Consider the following 16,328-nt stretch of genomic DNA (forward strand, 5'->3'; position numbering starts at 1 on the left):
ATAGCTGGAAAACAGAGAAGTATAGCCTCAAACAGGACCACAGCCACAAAGGGCACCACCAACCAAGACTGTCAACCGGAGCCTCTTAAAATGTAAGGACAGCAGATGCTGCACCTCTGACTGATGCATCCACATGGGTTTTTGCACATTTGGTACAAACCAAAGATGCTTTCAAGCCATAATGTCTGTTTCCAACCATTATTCATTGTGAGAAGTCCCTTATGGTACCGGCAGCTTATCACACATTCATGTTCCTGAGCCCTCAAAGAAATGCAAGCTTTACTTCATATATAATGCTCCAGTATCCCATTACACACAGTCTGGGTCTTCTATGACAGAAAGAGCTACCGTGTAATTACTACCCGGTGATAGGAAGGTTGCCAGTTCACATCGCAGGCCGGGTAGAGTGATTTCACCCTAACCCCTGATTGCTCCAGGCACCGACTGACCTTGCATTCACAAAAAAACGCAACTTGTTTTGTTCAGAAGTCTGATAAATATTACGCATTTAATATCAACATACATCCACAACATGGATGTTTGTATGAGTGTTTCTCTCACTTCGTAATTAACTAGTGTTAATTGATGCATGTAATGGCAGACAATGCCCAGCACATTATCTCGCTTTCCTCAACCAATAGAGCTGTGCTTTGCCTCAGCAGCCCTGTGTCCCCTGAAAGCCTGTGCAGACATATAGCGCAAAACTGTTAATGGTAAACATCAGTGAATGCCTTTATGTTTTAATGACGCCGTTTACGGAGCGCTGTAACACGCGCAACACCGTGCCTTGTTCAGGCCGACGGTTCCATCATTCCACGTCCTCGTTTCCCCTCTACTCTCATGGTTTACAATTTCAAAAATCTGTAAATGAGCTGAGGAAGAATAGACACAAACACATGCATTTTTCTTATCTTCACTCAACAGGAAAAGAGCAAACAGAGCAGGAATGGACTAAATGGCCAATTTGCAAAAACAGGAAATTTTACAGAGGCCTGTTTAGAAAACATCTGAAAACCACAGGAGAAACACCTTAACCTTAAGAGGAGAAAAAAACAAAGACGTCCTCAATCTCCACTTGGTTAAAACGAAGGTCCTGGTGGATCACATTGTCTAACAGGAATCACTTCAGAATGACACCAGCACAGAATCATCTCCTCTCCATGTATCATAACTAATGGCATGCTTTGTTCTCAGGTGTGAATCTTTATGGGGGGGGGTGATGAAAAAACAAGGATCTTACCTTCACACTTCTCCAGAATCTGCACCGTGTCCCCGATCTCCAGCGGCAAGCCACACTGCACGGTCCCTCTGAAGCTGGCCAGCACTGGAAGACACACAGACACACATACAGGACTTTAATTTACCCGGAGAAGCAGCTTCATCTACCCTAATCCAGAGGTGGACATTTCAGGTCCAGAAAGTGCAAATCCAGACCGTGATTTCGTTTCAACCAACCAGTTCAGTATAAAGAGTCACAGTGTACTCAACTGGTTGGTTGAAACAAAATACTGATCTTGATTTGTAATTTCTGGACCTGAAATTTCCACCTCTGCCCTAATCTAAGTGTCTCCTCATACATACTAGATCCTACCACGCTGGAAATGGCAGATGACAGTCTATGACTTCAGGTTCTAGTCCGATAAAGAGAACAGCCATGGTTTGTTTAGACAAGGTACTTAACTAGATTCGGCAAGATAAAAATAACCAGCTGGATTAACCGGGTTAAAGTGGTGCAAGAATTAAGTCCTTGATTAACCAGACATTCTGCAGACAGAACCCAAAAGCGTATTTGCAAATAGCCCTTAATCATCAGGCTCCCCCCCCACCAGAATCCAAAGGGCAGGCATTTGGATTTAACCTCTTTTGTTTAACGTGCCATCAGGCAGTATGGCTGGGGAGCAGATGTGATGATCTGATGCTGCACATTTATGAAAGTTCCGGAAGGACTCATGACCTCCAAGGCGGACTGCTGAGCCTGCCTCCACCGGCATGCGGCTTTGTCACGCCGTACCAACCGACGTGCCCAACGAGGGGCTGGGGGGCAGGATGTTTCTCTCAATCAAGGGCAACACACTGTGTTTAAACTGCGCAGGATGTCAAATGGGGAATGACAAACCCCCTACTAAAGAGGCGAGTCCTACCATGGCGTACTATTGTTATTATTATTATTATTATTATTATTATGTGCTGTCAAATTAACTCAGGCATCCCAATCGCACAGTCATTGTGGTGATGATGGAGTCCATCCATCTTGCTGCTGGTCGTTCTCATCTTCTGTTCCCTTTGACTTTTATTGACACCCTGGTCCTTCCCAGTGCACTGGGTCTTTTTGCAATGACCCCAACCTAAGAGCTTGAGTCTGGATATGTGCTTCAAGAGAAAGTCGATTCGATGAAGAATCTTTGTCTCTTTTCTTCGCGGTCTGAAGTATTCTTGCAAGTCTTCGCCGGCGGCATCGTTTAAAGGCGTCTGTAGGCTTCTTGTCTTGTCACTGCCCGGCTGTCACATCCAAAGATATAGCACGCTATACACACAGCATGAAGGTTTACTGCAACACCAGAGCCAGATACAGAATTTTTCTCAAGACAGAAAGAACACAGAACCCTCGCTCTATGACGAAAAGCGCTTGCTTATGGCCTAGATCCTGTAATAGTCTTTGTCTCTACACATTCAGTGGCCAGTGCATCAGACACCCTTACATGTTAAAAGAAAAAGCCTGCTGCCCGAAACAGCAAATCACGAGGCTGCAACCGAATACATACAGCAACGCAGGCAGGGGACAGCAGGTTCAGTCGCTGTCTGGGTGAGAATTAGAATCGCCAGACCCAGGTAATTATGCATGTGGAGGTTCCAGCCTCTCACAAACAGCCACCCACCTGGGAATTTCACACGCTACAGTCTTTAGAGGTTACAGAGAATAGTGGTATATAAAACATCCAGTCAGTGGCAGTTCTGCGGGTGAAAACAGCTTGTTAATGAGGGAGGTCAGAAGAGAATGGCCAGACTCAAAGCTAACAAAGGGCACCGGGGCATTAATAACGGCTCAGTACGACAGAGCAGGTGTGCAGAGAGGCTCCTCTGAATGCACAACCCGTCTACCCTTGAAACAGCTCCAGAGGCAAAAGTTGGTCCTACCCGCTACTAGGTAGCTGTGCTATATCACTTGCTCATTAAAAATTCATAGTTTGGCAGCAGAGCTCGAGTCACGGAAGGGGGTTATGATACTTTTTTAACTTGGTTCAGCTTTTCGTCGTAACGTTTGCCATTTTTGCAGCGTTAGGTGTAACGGCATAACATAAATTAGCACCATATAAACAAATCCATATAAACAAATCCGTTTATTTAATCGCGTCACCACTTTAAATTAAAACCAGTATTTAAATATCAATGAATCCTTGCAGATTTATCCCTGTTTAGCCTGCAAATGCACTTGGTTGTGATTCATCACGATGTAGCAATGACGGCAAACCCAGTTAGCCGTACCTGCTAATAGTGATACATTAATCCATGAGACAATGGGTTATACCAGTGTTTCCCAACCCAGTCCTTGAGAACCCCGGACAGTCCACGTTTTTTTTGCTCCCTCCGAGCTCCCAGCCAATCAGGAACACCGAATACCTGGAGCTGAGGGGAAGCAAAAACGTGGACTGTCCCGAGTTCCCCGAGGACTGGGTTGGGAAACGCTGGGTTATACCATAGTGGTTTGGCAAATTGGCCATAATAGCGCAAGCTCCAGGCTGGCGTCGGGGGCCCTTAACCCTTGCCCCTGCCCTCATGGCCCAGGAGACCCGCACACAGCAGCCCGGGACGTGGGGGTGGCGAGAGCATCGCCGAGTCCTTGACCTACACTCACGGGAGCAAGGAAACCAAACACGGGAGTCAACAACGGGAAAGAAATTCAGCTGGAAGCTCATTTCCTCACCGACTCCCTCAGTATAACAACACCCACCAAGCTGAGGTGCTCATCGCTAATCTAGCCAGCATCTGGATGGGGGGTGGGGGGGTGGCAGAGCCCGAGGAGCAGTACATGGACCTTGGTGCCTATAACTGGAAGGGCGAGGGTTTAAGTACCATCCTCAACAGAACAGCCACATGGCTGTAGGCCCTTGAGCAAAGCCCCGAAAAGCTTCAGGGGAACCGATAAACGGCCCCCAGTTTCACTCTCACCAATATGTGTGTGTTTGACTCAAAGGAGAGCATGATGGGATATGTGAAAAGGAGCATAGCAATGTACCTGCACTCTCATTCGTGCAAATGGAAACCAAAACAGCATTTCATGTCAAGGCTCTGCGCCAGCCGTCATCGCTTCTTACAAGCACGACACGGGCAGCCAGCAAACGTCGACGCACAGATCCCACGTCGTTCTGAAAGCGCTCCGCACTGACCCCTGCTGGAGACCAGCTAGAGCAGAGAGGCGAAGATTACAGATGTGGACTTTTGGAACAAAATGCACCAATCAGTAAGTACCTGGTCGGGTCCCATACAGCCATCCCAGGTTATCAGCGATGAGAGACCCCGGAAATGTAAATAAGTTACGCTGACACTTAACTTTCATTTGTGCAAGCGAGATTAGCATGGATATTAATGAAATTTCTCTTGACGGCGTTGAAAGTGACCATTCACAGAGAGTCACGGGAACTTTGAAAAAGAGAGAGAGTGTGAGAGAGAGTGTGAGAGAGAGTGGCCGCCGCATTCGGCTGTGCATGCAAACGAAGTCCGAGTCCTTTCATCGCACTTTTTATTACACTTTGGTTCCCTTGCTTGTTCTGACATCCAGGTGTGCCTATATCACCCGACTGCGAATCCATACATTATTCATGCCGTCATTAATATGGAAATTCATAGCATTTGATGTGGGGGGCATTGTGACCCCGCTGCCAAATAAACATGAATAATTTATCTATTAGATCAAAAGTCCCAGACCACACGCAGTAACCCCCCCCCCCCCCCAAAAAAAAGGTTTAGAGTCTCCAGAGTGAAGAGAGGCCAGAGGAGACAGATAGCAGACAGGACGTTAGCGGAGATCAGCCGTCTGTGAGAGACGCCATATTTCCTCCGGAGGATTCACACCGTTCAGGTTGGGGGGGGGGGGGGGGGGGGGGGCTTTGCTCATGGCCCCTGTCTAGGGGCAGGGAAAATGCAGACACCTCCATCTGAACATGAAGGGGCCCCGAGAGGGATAATGCAGACATCATAACGCAACAGGCTGTGTACAGGACAGGATCCCGTTATAGGTCATCCTCACTGATTTTGTCATGTTATCATTACATAGTCTGTCTCTTTACAATCAAGCACTTTCGCGCCACGGTTAAGGAACCCAGATCATGGGCCTTTGTAGCTCCTGCCCACTTTAGTGAGTCACATTCATACCACACAACAGGAAACCTGACCTCTGTGCTGAATAAGCATAAGAGACGCAAAACCCTTATAGATTAACCTTCACACGTAATCTCACACGAAACTACACCCCCGCTCCAAAACAATGTAGGACATACAAGTGGTTTCGTTAAGTTATTAGGAGGATCGATTGCAGAGTCAGAAATCGTAGGACAAATTGCATTTTATTTATTTATATTGCCCGCAACATGTTTACAATTGATTATTCATTATTGATTATTCAGTCTGACCGGCAGATAGAATTTTCACTGTCCACAGAAAAAAGAGACGATGCAGTGTTTTTCCACAAGTAAGGAAGGAAGGTAGGAAGTTTCACCGCCAGCACCGGTAATATTAGACAGAAGTACATCAGTTACATCTTTCCGATGCAGAAGTATGGAGACACAAGAAATAAAGGTATTCATTAATGCATTTACTGTAACCAAGATAAAAAAAAATATATTCCATCTGCTTACATTTTCCTCCACTACTTCTCCTTTCCCTGCCCTTCTGCAGAACTTCCATGTTCGCGCTCATGCTTATAATCAACCAATCAGGAAAGTTTATCATTATAATCCCCCGCCCATTAGTTCTAGGGTGAGCAAAATGTACCATGCTACTAGCAGGGACTTTAGTCATAGTTCCTGAACCTTTTTAAAGAACTACAATTGCGGTCGAGTTCCTGCAGTGGGAAAGCAACAAGAGTTGTGGAAAATGTTCCTGCGGTGGGAAAGCACCAGTTTCTCTTTTTATAGGTTTGACTACCTCAATATGTTTCGTTCTATATATAGTTTACTCTTTTGTATATGTTTACATCATTCATATATTAGTGTCTCAATGTACTTTATATTTGTATTGCGTCGGCTTTGGTAGTCAACAACATGATCTCGTTTTGTGCAACAAAATGAAAATATGACCTTTGAATCTCTGAATCTCAGTATTCTCTACACAGAGAGGTACGAGTCAAATATAGCAACCCCTCCACCCTCCACCCTATAATAATCTAAATGTGCACTTTTTGTATTTTTGCCCAAAATAAGGCTTTTTAAAGGGGCTAGTTTTTGAGCATGATATCACAGACGCTCCCTGGCTGCCTTGCGCCCACACAGCCGGGTGCAGGAGGCCGACCCGGGCAGGGCTCCTGCCCCCTGCTGGGCTGTATCCTCACTGTAGAGTCTGGAGTTTGGGGAGGCTGCGTGGGGGGGTGGGGGTTATGCAGCGGACCGTGCGCATGCGCCATCCGCCACTGCGGCACGTATTCAACCGCTCTGGTCCGGTCGGCCCCGCTCCTGGCCGCACCTGCTGCAGGAGGTGGTGTTTTGACTGTTGCTAAGGAAGTGTTGCTGTGCACATGGCCTGCACAGGAAGTGGGCCGGCACAGGGACACAGGCTGCACGCGCACTGCTGCTGCTGCCGCCTCTGCTTTGTCTCTTGCGTTTCCCAGATGAAATTTATTAAAAAGCAGATTCGCAATCCTCATAAAAAACTGTGCATTTCCTTTTTGTAACTGCAAAGGTTTATCGAGCCCTCGACAAAAAAACAGGTACACGGACTAAATCCCCTCTCAGGATTTTACATCAAATGGACTTTAAGTGAGGCGTCTCTGTTTACTAACCCCACCCACTGCACTATTGCCCCTATAGGGGCAACCAGTTTGACATGCCCAGATTTCCTAAAACCCCAGCATTAAAATTACAAAAACAGGGGAAAAGGACGGGGCAGCAATTTCAACGCCCCAAGCAGCATAACGATTTTGCCCAGACCAATTCCCTCCAGCACACCTAAAAACATATGGCGCTTGGAGGACAAAAATAAATAAAGTGCCCGCTTTTTTTGCGCACGCTGTGCCAACGTGGGTCCAGGGAGGGGGGGGGGGGGGGGGGTCGGGCGCTGATGCGCTCATCCCACACGGTGCCCTGGGGAACGTTGAGATGGGGGCGGCCGACCCGCCAGCCCATGTAGGTATTTAAACAGCGGGGAGGGGTACGTGCCGCCATGCCCACTCACCACACAGGGGCGCTACTCATTTCTAGTTGAAATCCAGGAGGCTATGGTCGTACGATTATGGGGAGAGAGTTGCACATGTGGGCACAAGTCCCGTCCCGTTGAACATGAGTGACCATGTGATCAGTGACATCATATGCCCATTTACATGTTTTTTTTTTTTTTTTTTTTTTACATCAGAGGCTTCTATTTGAACAGTTAGGTTTTATATGAAAAGATATAAAGACTTTTGGGGGGGGGGGTGAGCACAGTGGTTCAGATCAGAACCACAGACACGCTGAGACTCTGTCACACCCTAGTTCAGGCTGGGAACATGCACATTTCTCAGGTTCCCTGACCCACTTTCCTCCATGGGGACTTCTGGGCCACACAATGAACAGGGAAAAGGGGGGGGGGGCACCCCTGCATGTCAAAGTCCATGGGGGGGGGGGGGGGGGTGACATTCGGGCAGAGGGCTGGCCTTCACACCTCAGCAGTCACACACAAAGCCCACCGGCAATTTCTCTGCTCTGACACCTGCAGAAGAGCCGCATGCCACCAGCGGCGCTGCCCGGTTCCCGTGAGGGGGGGGGTGGGGGAGGGAGGGGGGCGCAGTCAGCCGTTACGTAACATTTTGGCAAGACGGATGCTCGGCACAGAGACTGCGATCCTCTAGAAGCAGATCACCTCACAGGAGCACAGAATAAATACATAACCCAGTGCCTCAGGAGCCGGGGGGGGGGGGGGGGGGGGCACAGCACGTGGGACTCTCCCTGCACAGCACAAGCCCCCGCCCCCTTTCATTAGACAGTCTACAACTATTAGATCCATAGCACAACATTCGCTGACTCTCAATCTGCATGCAATCAGGCTCCTTTGCAGAAGGTAATTGGCCAGCGAATCCTGCCACAATGAACACCCTGACGCCTTGTTCCCCTGGCCCTACCTCCACACTGCCTCTCGCATGTGTAAATGCGCTTGGGCGGTGCTGTAATTCTCCCGTTATGTGGTATTTATGGCTGGCTGCTGCGTTTACTGCCTTTATTTTTATTGTCCGGCAGTTATGCGACAACGCAGCCTGCAGGAAGCCTCATCCGAGGCTTGTGCCCTTCAAGAATGTTCAGCCAGTGTTTCGGCCTCTCCGGAACCCTCAGCCAGTGTTTCGGCCTCTCCGGAACCCTCAGCCAGTGTTTCGGCCTCTCCGGAACCCTCAGCCAGTGTTTCGGCCTCTCCGGAACCCTCAGCCAGTGTTTCGGCCTCTCCGGAACCCTCAGCCAGTGTTTCGGCCTTTCCGGAACCCTCAGTCAGTGCTTAAGTCCTTCCGAACAGTACAGCTCTCCTCTTAATTAATGTTGCAGGTGAGGAAACTACACAAGGCTGCAAGGATCATAAACAGACAAGCGTGTACAAATTTCACTTTTTGACATTTGACAATGGACAACAAATTAATATTTAATTTGCATTAATTATTAAACCTCATTCCTTCCCTAGATACATGCCCATTCTATCAGACTAAACACAGTGATCTGAATTGCAGTTATAATTTACAGTAGATGCATACTGCTACAAAAGAACAACAAACATTCTTGATATAGTGTTCATGACAGATTAAACAGCAATTCAGGCCCGACTGGAAAAATGTGTCTACAGGTGTGCTTCATGTCCAGTCTGCCCAGTTTTAATGACACAGTCAGGGACATCTGGGCTGATCCCAGTGCAGCCACATGGAAAAAGTTATTCCTGAAAGGTCAACAAGAACATGGCCTTCCAAAGCATTGTGGGTAATGACACCAGAGGCATGCTGGGTAAACAGGCACTGAGGCATGATGGGTCAGGACGCCCTGTATAGACGTCTCCTCTCTGTGCCACGTCTGAGCGTCAGCGATACCGAGGTGAACAGGGTAGTGTGTCTGTTTTCAGACAGCTTGGGGTTCAGGCTTAGGAGATGGGACAGTGGTCTTTAAGCGATGCTCCAGTGAGTTTATCCGGCCCTTCCTGCAAGGACCCTGACATGGCGTCAGGTCGGGTGCCTGCATGCAGAGCCTACCCCCAAACAGGAAGGCCTCCTAACTCCCTTTGGATCAGCACTCTTTCCTCATATGTCCTCACGTAGACAGCCAGCGACCGAAAAGAAGCGTTTTATTTTAAGCTGGAAGCAAAACACAAAAATTTAAGCACACACCCCCCCTCCCCCCCCCCCACACTCTCCACCTTCTTAGAATCTGCCAAACATCACTGCAGAGTGCCAAGCTGCATTCATCTTGACAAAAGCATGGACATTCTTATTAAACGTAAAAAAATAATAATAAAAATGTAAATGAATGAACTAAGGAAGGTAATACAAACAGCATAAATATGGTGTTCTTCACACCCAAGTGGTTGTTTTTAAAAGGAAAAATTTTGGGAACTGCTTCGCAAACCAAATGACACTCCCAGATGCAAAGCCAGCCGGGCCGGCCATCATTCCGAACTGCCGAGGCGTTCCAAATCTGCGCTCATTTCCCTCCCCGGAAGGCTTCGTCAGCCTTTGAAGGGCTTAACGTTATAAAACAGACATGAAATATTCCTCCGAGATCAGATCAGTGTCATGGCCGCTACTGGAACTGAAGCATAATTAAGGGACAGAGTGTGCAAAGCAGGTGGGCTAGGGGGCGCCAGGGAGACGGAAGAGCCAAGCTAAGGGCACTTGTCCTTTCCATCTCTGGGGATGAGGAACCGATCCAGGCAGACTTCCCTTCTAGACACTCCTGGAATGTCATGGGTAACCGGGGCAGAGTGTGGGTGTGCTTTACACATCTCTCTCCTCAACAAAGAGCTTCCCTTATGATCTGCAGCTTAACGGGAGCGACAGAAACGCATTTCCGGGTCATGAGGAGCATTTTTAGCCAACACGCACAAGCACCTCCCCCCCCCCCCCCCCCCATTCTTTTTTTATAATCAGATCCCTCTCAGCTGGAAACCTGAAGCTCCGACACATAACAGATGTTGAGTGGAGCCCCCCCCAGAACGAGCTGGGCCCTGTGGACCATATGGCAACTTTGGGGACAATGAAAAACAACAGTGACACTTTGTTCTGACGACACGCTCCTGTGAAATGCCAGCGAGCATTCAGCAGCTCGCATTAAGATGCACCGGAGATGGCCGGGAGCAATAGCACATTTGTGTGTTATTGCATTACAGCTCTCGGTTCATTCGTCGATTTACCCACCAATCGCTGCACATGACTGCAACACTGGCGGGCGGCTATGGGGAACGTGACTAAATGTATGCACAAAATACTTTTGTAAGAAATTTATCTGAAGTCAAACCAGACTCAAACCAGATTCAAAAAAGCTGCAAAACCATGAAGTGTATGTGCAGGTGGGGCACCTATGTCAGGTTTGGGTCTCCATCTCCATTCTCTGCTTGACGGGCCACTTACGACTAGCTAAACACAAATGCATGTAACAAACTCATCTGTCTACGTGAGGACATATGAGGAAAGAGTGCTGATCCAAAGGGAGTTAGGAGGCCTTCCTGTTTGGGGGTAGGCTCTGCATGCAGGCACCCGACCTGATGCCATGTCAGGGTCCTTGCAGGAAGGGCCGGATAAACTCACTGGAGCATCGCTTAAAGACCACTGTCCCATCTCCTAGACCTGAACCTGCATACACATCTATATCTGCCGAGAGAGCATGTAGATCCACCAGGTTAGTTAAGCATTAAACTGGACAAACCCAAGGCTCATCCAGACAGTTGATTACCCAGACTAGCCCCCCCCGCTCATCACTCGGCGATTCCCGTCCAGAGCGACCCGCCCCACCTGAGACAGCCCTGTCGGTAAATTGCCCCTGAAACAGATGGGAAAAGCTTTGAGGTGCCTAGGAAAGACCCAGACAACTAAACACACAGGCCTGGTCACAAGGAGTGAAACATCCAAGCCTCTAGTCTCATAACATTCTACAGAAAGATTTCTCAAAGAACCGCAGGAATTTCAAAAATGATGTATTCATATCCCACCCTTTGTGCAGTGAATGCCTGGTCAATACGGGGAGAAAAGGTAAAAATTCAGGTCTTGTGTCCTTTCTGTAAGTGACTGGACAGAAACACTTAAGATCGTTCATCTTAAAAGCCACACACTTACGAGGATGAGAATGGCAATAGGGTATTTCGGCTTGGGTTAGACCTGCACGCAGCACCTCGGTTATTTCTAGTCTGTTTGTTTAGCTTCTGAGCGGAAACTACAGCCTAGCGTCAGCATACATCAGATCATATTAATTGTTCCATCTTCATGCATCACCGGTGAATATTTTTACTCTAACTGCCCACTGTCTGCTCCTGCATTTATTCTTGGTTTAAATTTGATCTGGGTGCATCCATCTACTAAAAATAGGCAAGGGAAATGTCACAATGTCACAACAGTGTGTGCAAACAGCTGCATTACTCCAAATCTATATGAAGGTGGGGGCGGTGCAGGGGGGGGGGGGGGCTGTTTGTGGACCCTCCGATTTAAAACCTGAACACCTGCGGTGAGCTCCTTCTCTTGAAACACATCCTCTCATATAAAACAAAAGCACAATCACTCTCATTCGTGCCTGGAAGCTTCACTCTCACCTGAAATGCTTTGCTGATGTCCTCAGATGTCCCTTTAGAACAGCGTTTCCCAATACAGTCCTGGGGGACCCCCAGACAGTCCACATTTTTGCATCCCTCCCAGCTCTCAGCCAATCAAGAAGACCGAATACAGGTGCGCCAGGAGCGGGGAGGGAGCAAAAATGTGGACTGTCTGGGGAACCCCAAGGACTGGGTTGGAAAACACTGCTTTAGGTCAGTGCAGGTTTCACACCCAAATGCCTGTTCCATGGACGGCAGCATAAATGTAATGGTTCCCCCTGGATGGCACTGTGGCTTCACCCTAAAGGTATATCCTCCCACATCAAGCTCATTTGTGTTACTACAGCCCATAGACATGGATTTGAAGGTAACCGTGCCTCTAAACCAAGCTTTATATAAGTGTGACCTGAGATGACCTGGCATTCCTGCCCAAACCCCTCGCATAGGTTAGCATACTTTCCATAACAAGGACAGCAAAAAGGTCACCGTGTGCGTTACGGACGAACAGCCAATAAAAGGTGCGAGGCCTGACTTGCATGAGGATTATTAAGATTTCCGTTAATTTCGGGTGACGTTCAGATGATTCGGAGCCTCTAATGGACGTTCCGTCAGCACTGAACTGTAAATTTGCAGTTTAATTGGGTTCCGGCAGGTAAGCACACTGGCTGGAGGAAAGCGTACGAAGCGCACAGAAGTGCTTCAGATTCAACTTACCATTTCTCTGTCCAGAAATGTCACATTTAAATAATTCATTCATAAAAATAAAGGATATTTCTTACTCTTTTTGACAGCCTATGCCTTAAAGCGAAAAAATTTAAATTCAAGGGGGAAAAAATTAAAGTCAACTTGAAACTAAATTTTCTACAAAAAAACCCCACTAAACTAGGTACTAATAATAAAGCCTGAGAACGAGGTTTTACCGGGAAATTTGTTGCACAATCTCACAAGCAACGTCAGAAACACGCCGAGGAGAAAAGGAATTAGGCGGGTGCTGACAGTCATATCTCAAGGCCCATTAAAGAAAACGTTTTTTTTATCCTTGTATGGTATCAAAATAAAATGACTTATTATACTTAACCTTTGGCAATTTAAAATTTTTACCTTATTTTAAGCAGTCAGTTACATTCTGGAAAAGTCTTTCACAAAAACGGACAAAGTGCAAAGGTCGAAGTTCAGCCTGGACCTCTCTGGGCGTCATACCAACGTGCCCTGTGTGGCTCATGTTTTAGGCCTTGAATGGGATTGGCTGATCACAGGGGGTGGGGGGGAGGTAGAGGAGGCTCTGCAAAAGGTAATTGGCTGCAGTGGCTTGTGGGCGTGGCCCCATGTGGCTGAAACCGGGAGCACCTCGCTGTTAGTGTGTCGCTCGGGGCACGATACTCAAAGGCTGTCAGATCATCAGTGCGACCAATATGTCTGGTAATGTTACATGACTGCTTATCCGACGGGGACGGCAGCCACCCGGAGCCGGGACGTCGGCTGGTGACAGCGCCTCGCCGTCTCCCAGGAAGGACACTCTGCCTCTTTTCCGCTTGCTTCATAGCCTGCCGGATATGGATAACCCAAAGCTTTCTTTCCCTGGGATTGTGTTGGTCTGCTCCAGGCAGCCAGGCCCTGATAGTGTGTGTGGGGGGGGGTCATTTAAACATGGCCATTAGCGACTGCGTGCGACTAATATATTTGTGCCGGGTCTGTACGGGGCGAATCGATATGATGGAGGGGGGGCAGTGTACGAGGCCGAGAGAGATGGCCTACTTCCCCCCCTGAATGAGGCCAACGTCAGCCGTTTACGGCGGCTCGGAATCGGAGTTATTAAAGCATCTCAGGGAAGCAGAAACATACACAGGGAAGCAGAACTGAGAGCACACTGAGAACAGGAACGCAAACTCATCAGACCCTTATGACCTCCCCAAGGACCAGATTTGTGTCCTCAAATTGGAATGTTAACTTGACATACTAAGCTGACTGCCCCCTTTTCAGCAATGGCTGCCTTCAGGAAAACTTTGATTAAAAAAGAAAAAGAAAAAAAAAAAACTACCATCTATAGTAAACAAAATCCTTCTCTGGCCGCTGCTTCTCGTAACGATGACAGGTGGCGTCCGCTCCCCTGCTGGGAGGCTTTTCTGCAGAAGATTTAGTCTTAGGCTTTAATTCACCAATCAGATTTATGCCTTTCCACTTAAAAACGCTGCGTTTTGTTCCCGTTAAGTCCATTTATAAACAATAATGCATCAGAAGATCGAGCTGACAAACAGCTGTGTAACTGCACAGCGGATGCAGGATAGGTGAATGGCAGACCGACCCCCTGATGGAGGATGATTCCCTCCATCCTTGACAAAAAAAAAAATTCACAAGCAGACACCATATCCTGTCGGTGAGCCGCAGAAATCTAACACAAGCAGACATCCTCCTCGCCACAGTTTCCTGTCAGCAGTCACACAGACGGGATTACCCGCTACTGTTCTCTCCCCACCCCTGCCAAAGAATTCTGAAGCCCAATTAGAAAATCGCGGCTCCTGCATTTCCCTCAATTCCTCCATCGTCAGACCGGTGGGTCGACCTTGAATCCTGGGCCGGGGGGGGCATGATTCCTAAGCTTCACGGGCTCCTCAGCTTAATGAATAACGGCGATTTAAGAGAAGGACTGTGAGAGCCCAGTGTGAGGAGGGAGGTTAGCTTGGGACCTGGCAAGATTCCTCGGAAGCATCAGAATGAACGTCACATGTTACTTTTGGCTCGTGGAAGCGAAACCCCAACCTGAGGTAAACCGGAGGCGGTTCCTTCTGGATTGTGTAACCCGACCCAGTGTCAGTTTTGATTTTCTTTTTTTTTATCATGTTGTGCAAGGCTTTCCTCTGAGGGTACAGAGAGCTTTGGTTAGAGAAACATGGAGTAGATAATAAACGGCACAGCTCTGAGGGTGCAGAGAGCTTTAGAGGAACACCGTGTAGATCATCTACACCACGGCTCCTAGGGAACAGGCGGCTTTTCTTACAGGCAGCCCAGCAACTTGGTAAAAAAACAAGTGGACTACAGGCAAGAGAAGCAAAAGATGAAACAGACCTGAGCGACACGCTAAGATGCCGCTCCATAAAGGTAAACGTCACTATTATTAGACGCCATTAAGTCAATCCCTGGTGAAATATAGACAGTATTCCTCTATAACGTTCCATCTCCTGGTCTTCATGTGTGTAAGATAAATAAAATCAACAACATCTCTAACAGCTCCTAGTCAAGCCGCTTAGAATAAAACTCCGGACCTCTCAGTTGATGAGCCAAGTCTTCTTCTTTATTCAAGCAATGCAGCACAGCATGCACTCCATCCACACTCCGGTGCGCCGCGCCGAAATAGCAGTAAATTAATATACTATAACCGCAATTCCCCTACAAGGACTTCTAAGCCCTGATTGGTCACAAAACGCCAGCAAACCAAGTTCAACCATTCAACAAACATAGTCCTCCACATGTATTTCTCCACCTCTCAGCCAGCATTCACCCACTTTGCTCGACACTCTTATGATAAACTAGTTTCCAGAGGTGGAAATTTCAGGTTCAGAAAGTATAAATCCAGACCTTGATTTCGTTTCAACCAACCAGCTGTGTACTCTGTGACAGTGACTCTTCGTACTCGGTTGGTTGGTTGGTTGAACCAAAATCATGGTCTGGATTTTTACTTTCTGGACCTGGAATTTCCACCTCTGCTAGTTTCCCATCCCCCTTGGCCTCATACGAGTCCCACAGACAATCCTGTCCATCCAGTCTAGGAAGGAGAACAAAAACCGTAAGCATCAGGGAAATTCCACTCCCAGCCCGCCGAAAGGTGCGCCCCCCCTTTCAGGGTCCATGGCTGCCATGACTCACCTACTACATGCCCATAAGGGAAACTACAGAACTACAGTTCAGAATAACTCCATTATTAATTAATCTATTATGGATACACAACCATATAACATACTGTGTATAGCATACTGCAGCTACACTCTAGATCTACACCATTCTGTGCACTCCCTTGTGTTTAGCCAGGCGGGGCAGTGTCGAATCCCTTCCTGAGCTCCGCCCCCCACCCTGTCTGCTGCCTGTCTCTCCAAGGCCTCAGCGCCCATGACACTGACCATGTGCAGACTGGCTATGAGACAGGAACACACAGTATTCACAACAATATCTTCTTGCCTAAGACATAATAGATCCAATCGGCCTCCCTCCCCGGGCCAACTGATGTCCAACTTTCTTTCCACACACGCATCCCAAATGCAGGCATGCTGCCGTGATGATTCACTCCATCTATGAATGAATGATTAAATGTTACATTTACATAATGCGGGTCAAGACACTCAAAGCACCTTACAGAACAAATGAGGAGCCACTTCAACCACCAC

General features: G+C 47.8%; 1 protein-coding gene across 3 annotated transcripts in view; it reads right to left on the reverse strand.

Annotated features, from left to right (window-relative positions):
• The window catches only part of LOC125738439 (dedicator of cytokinesis protein 4-like), a 71,544-nt gene that overhangs the window by 46,400 nt on the left and 8,816 nt on the right, over positions 1–16,328 (reverse strand). For all 3 annotated transcript variants that reach the window (XM_049007363.1, XM_049007364.1, XM_049007362.1), the window contains exon 2: positions 1,241–1,324. In XM_049007363.1, coding sequence (XP_048863320.1) covers positions 1,241–1,324 — 84 coding nt within the window. The remainder of the gene's footprint in view (positions 1–1,240; positions 1,325–16,328) is intronic.

This window comes from Brienomyrus brachyistius, chromosome 3 (assembly GCF_023856365.1).
Source record: "Brienomyrus brachyistius isolate T26 chromosome 3, BBRACH_0.4, whole genome shotgun sequence".
Lineage (NCBI taxonomy): Eukaryota > Metazoa > Chordata > Actinopteri > Osteoglossiformes > Mormyridae > Brienomyrus > Brienomyrus brachyistius.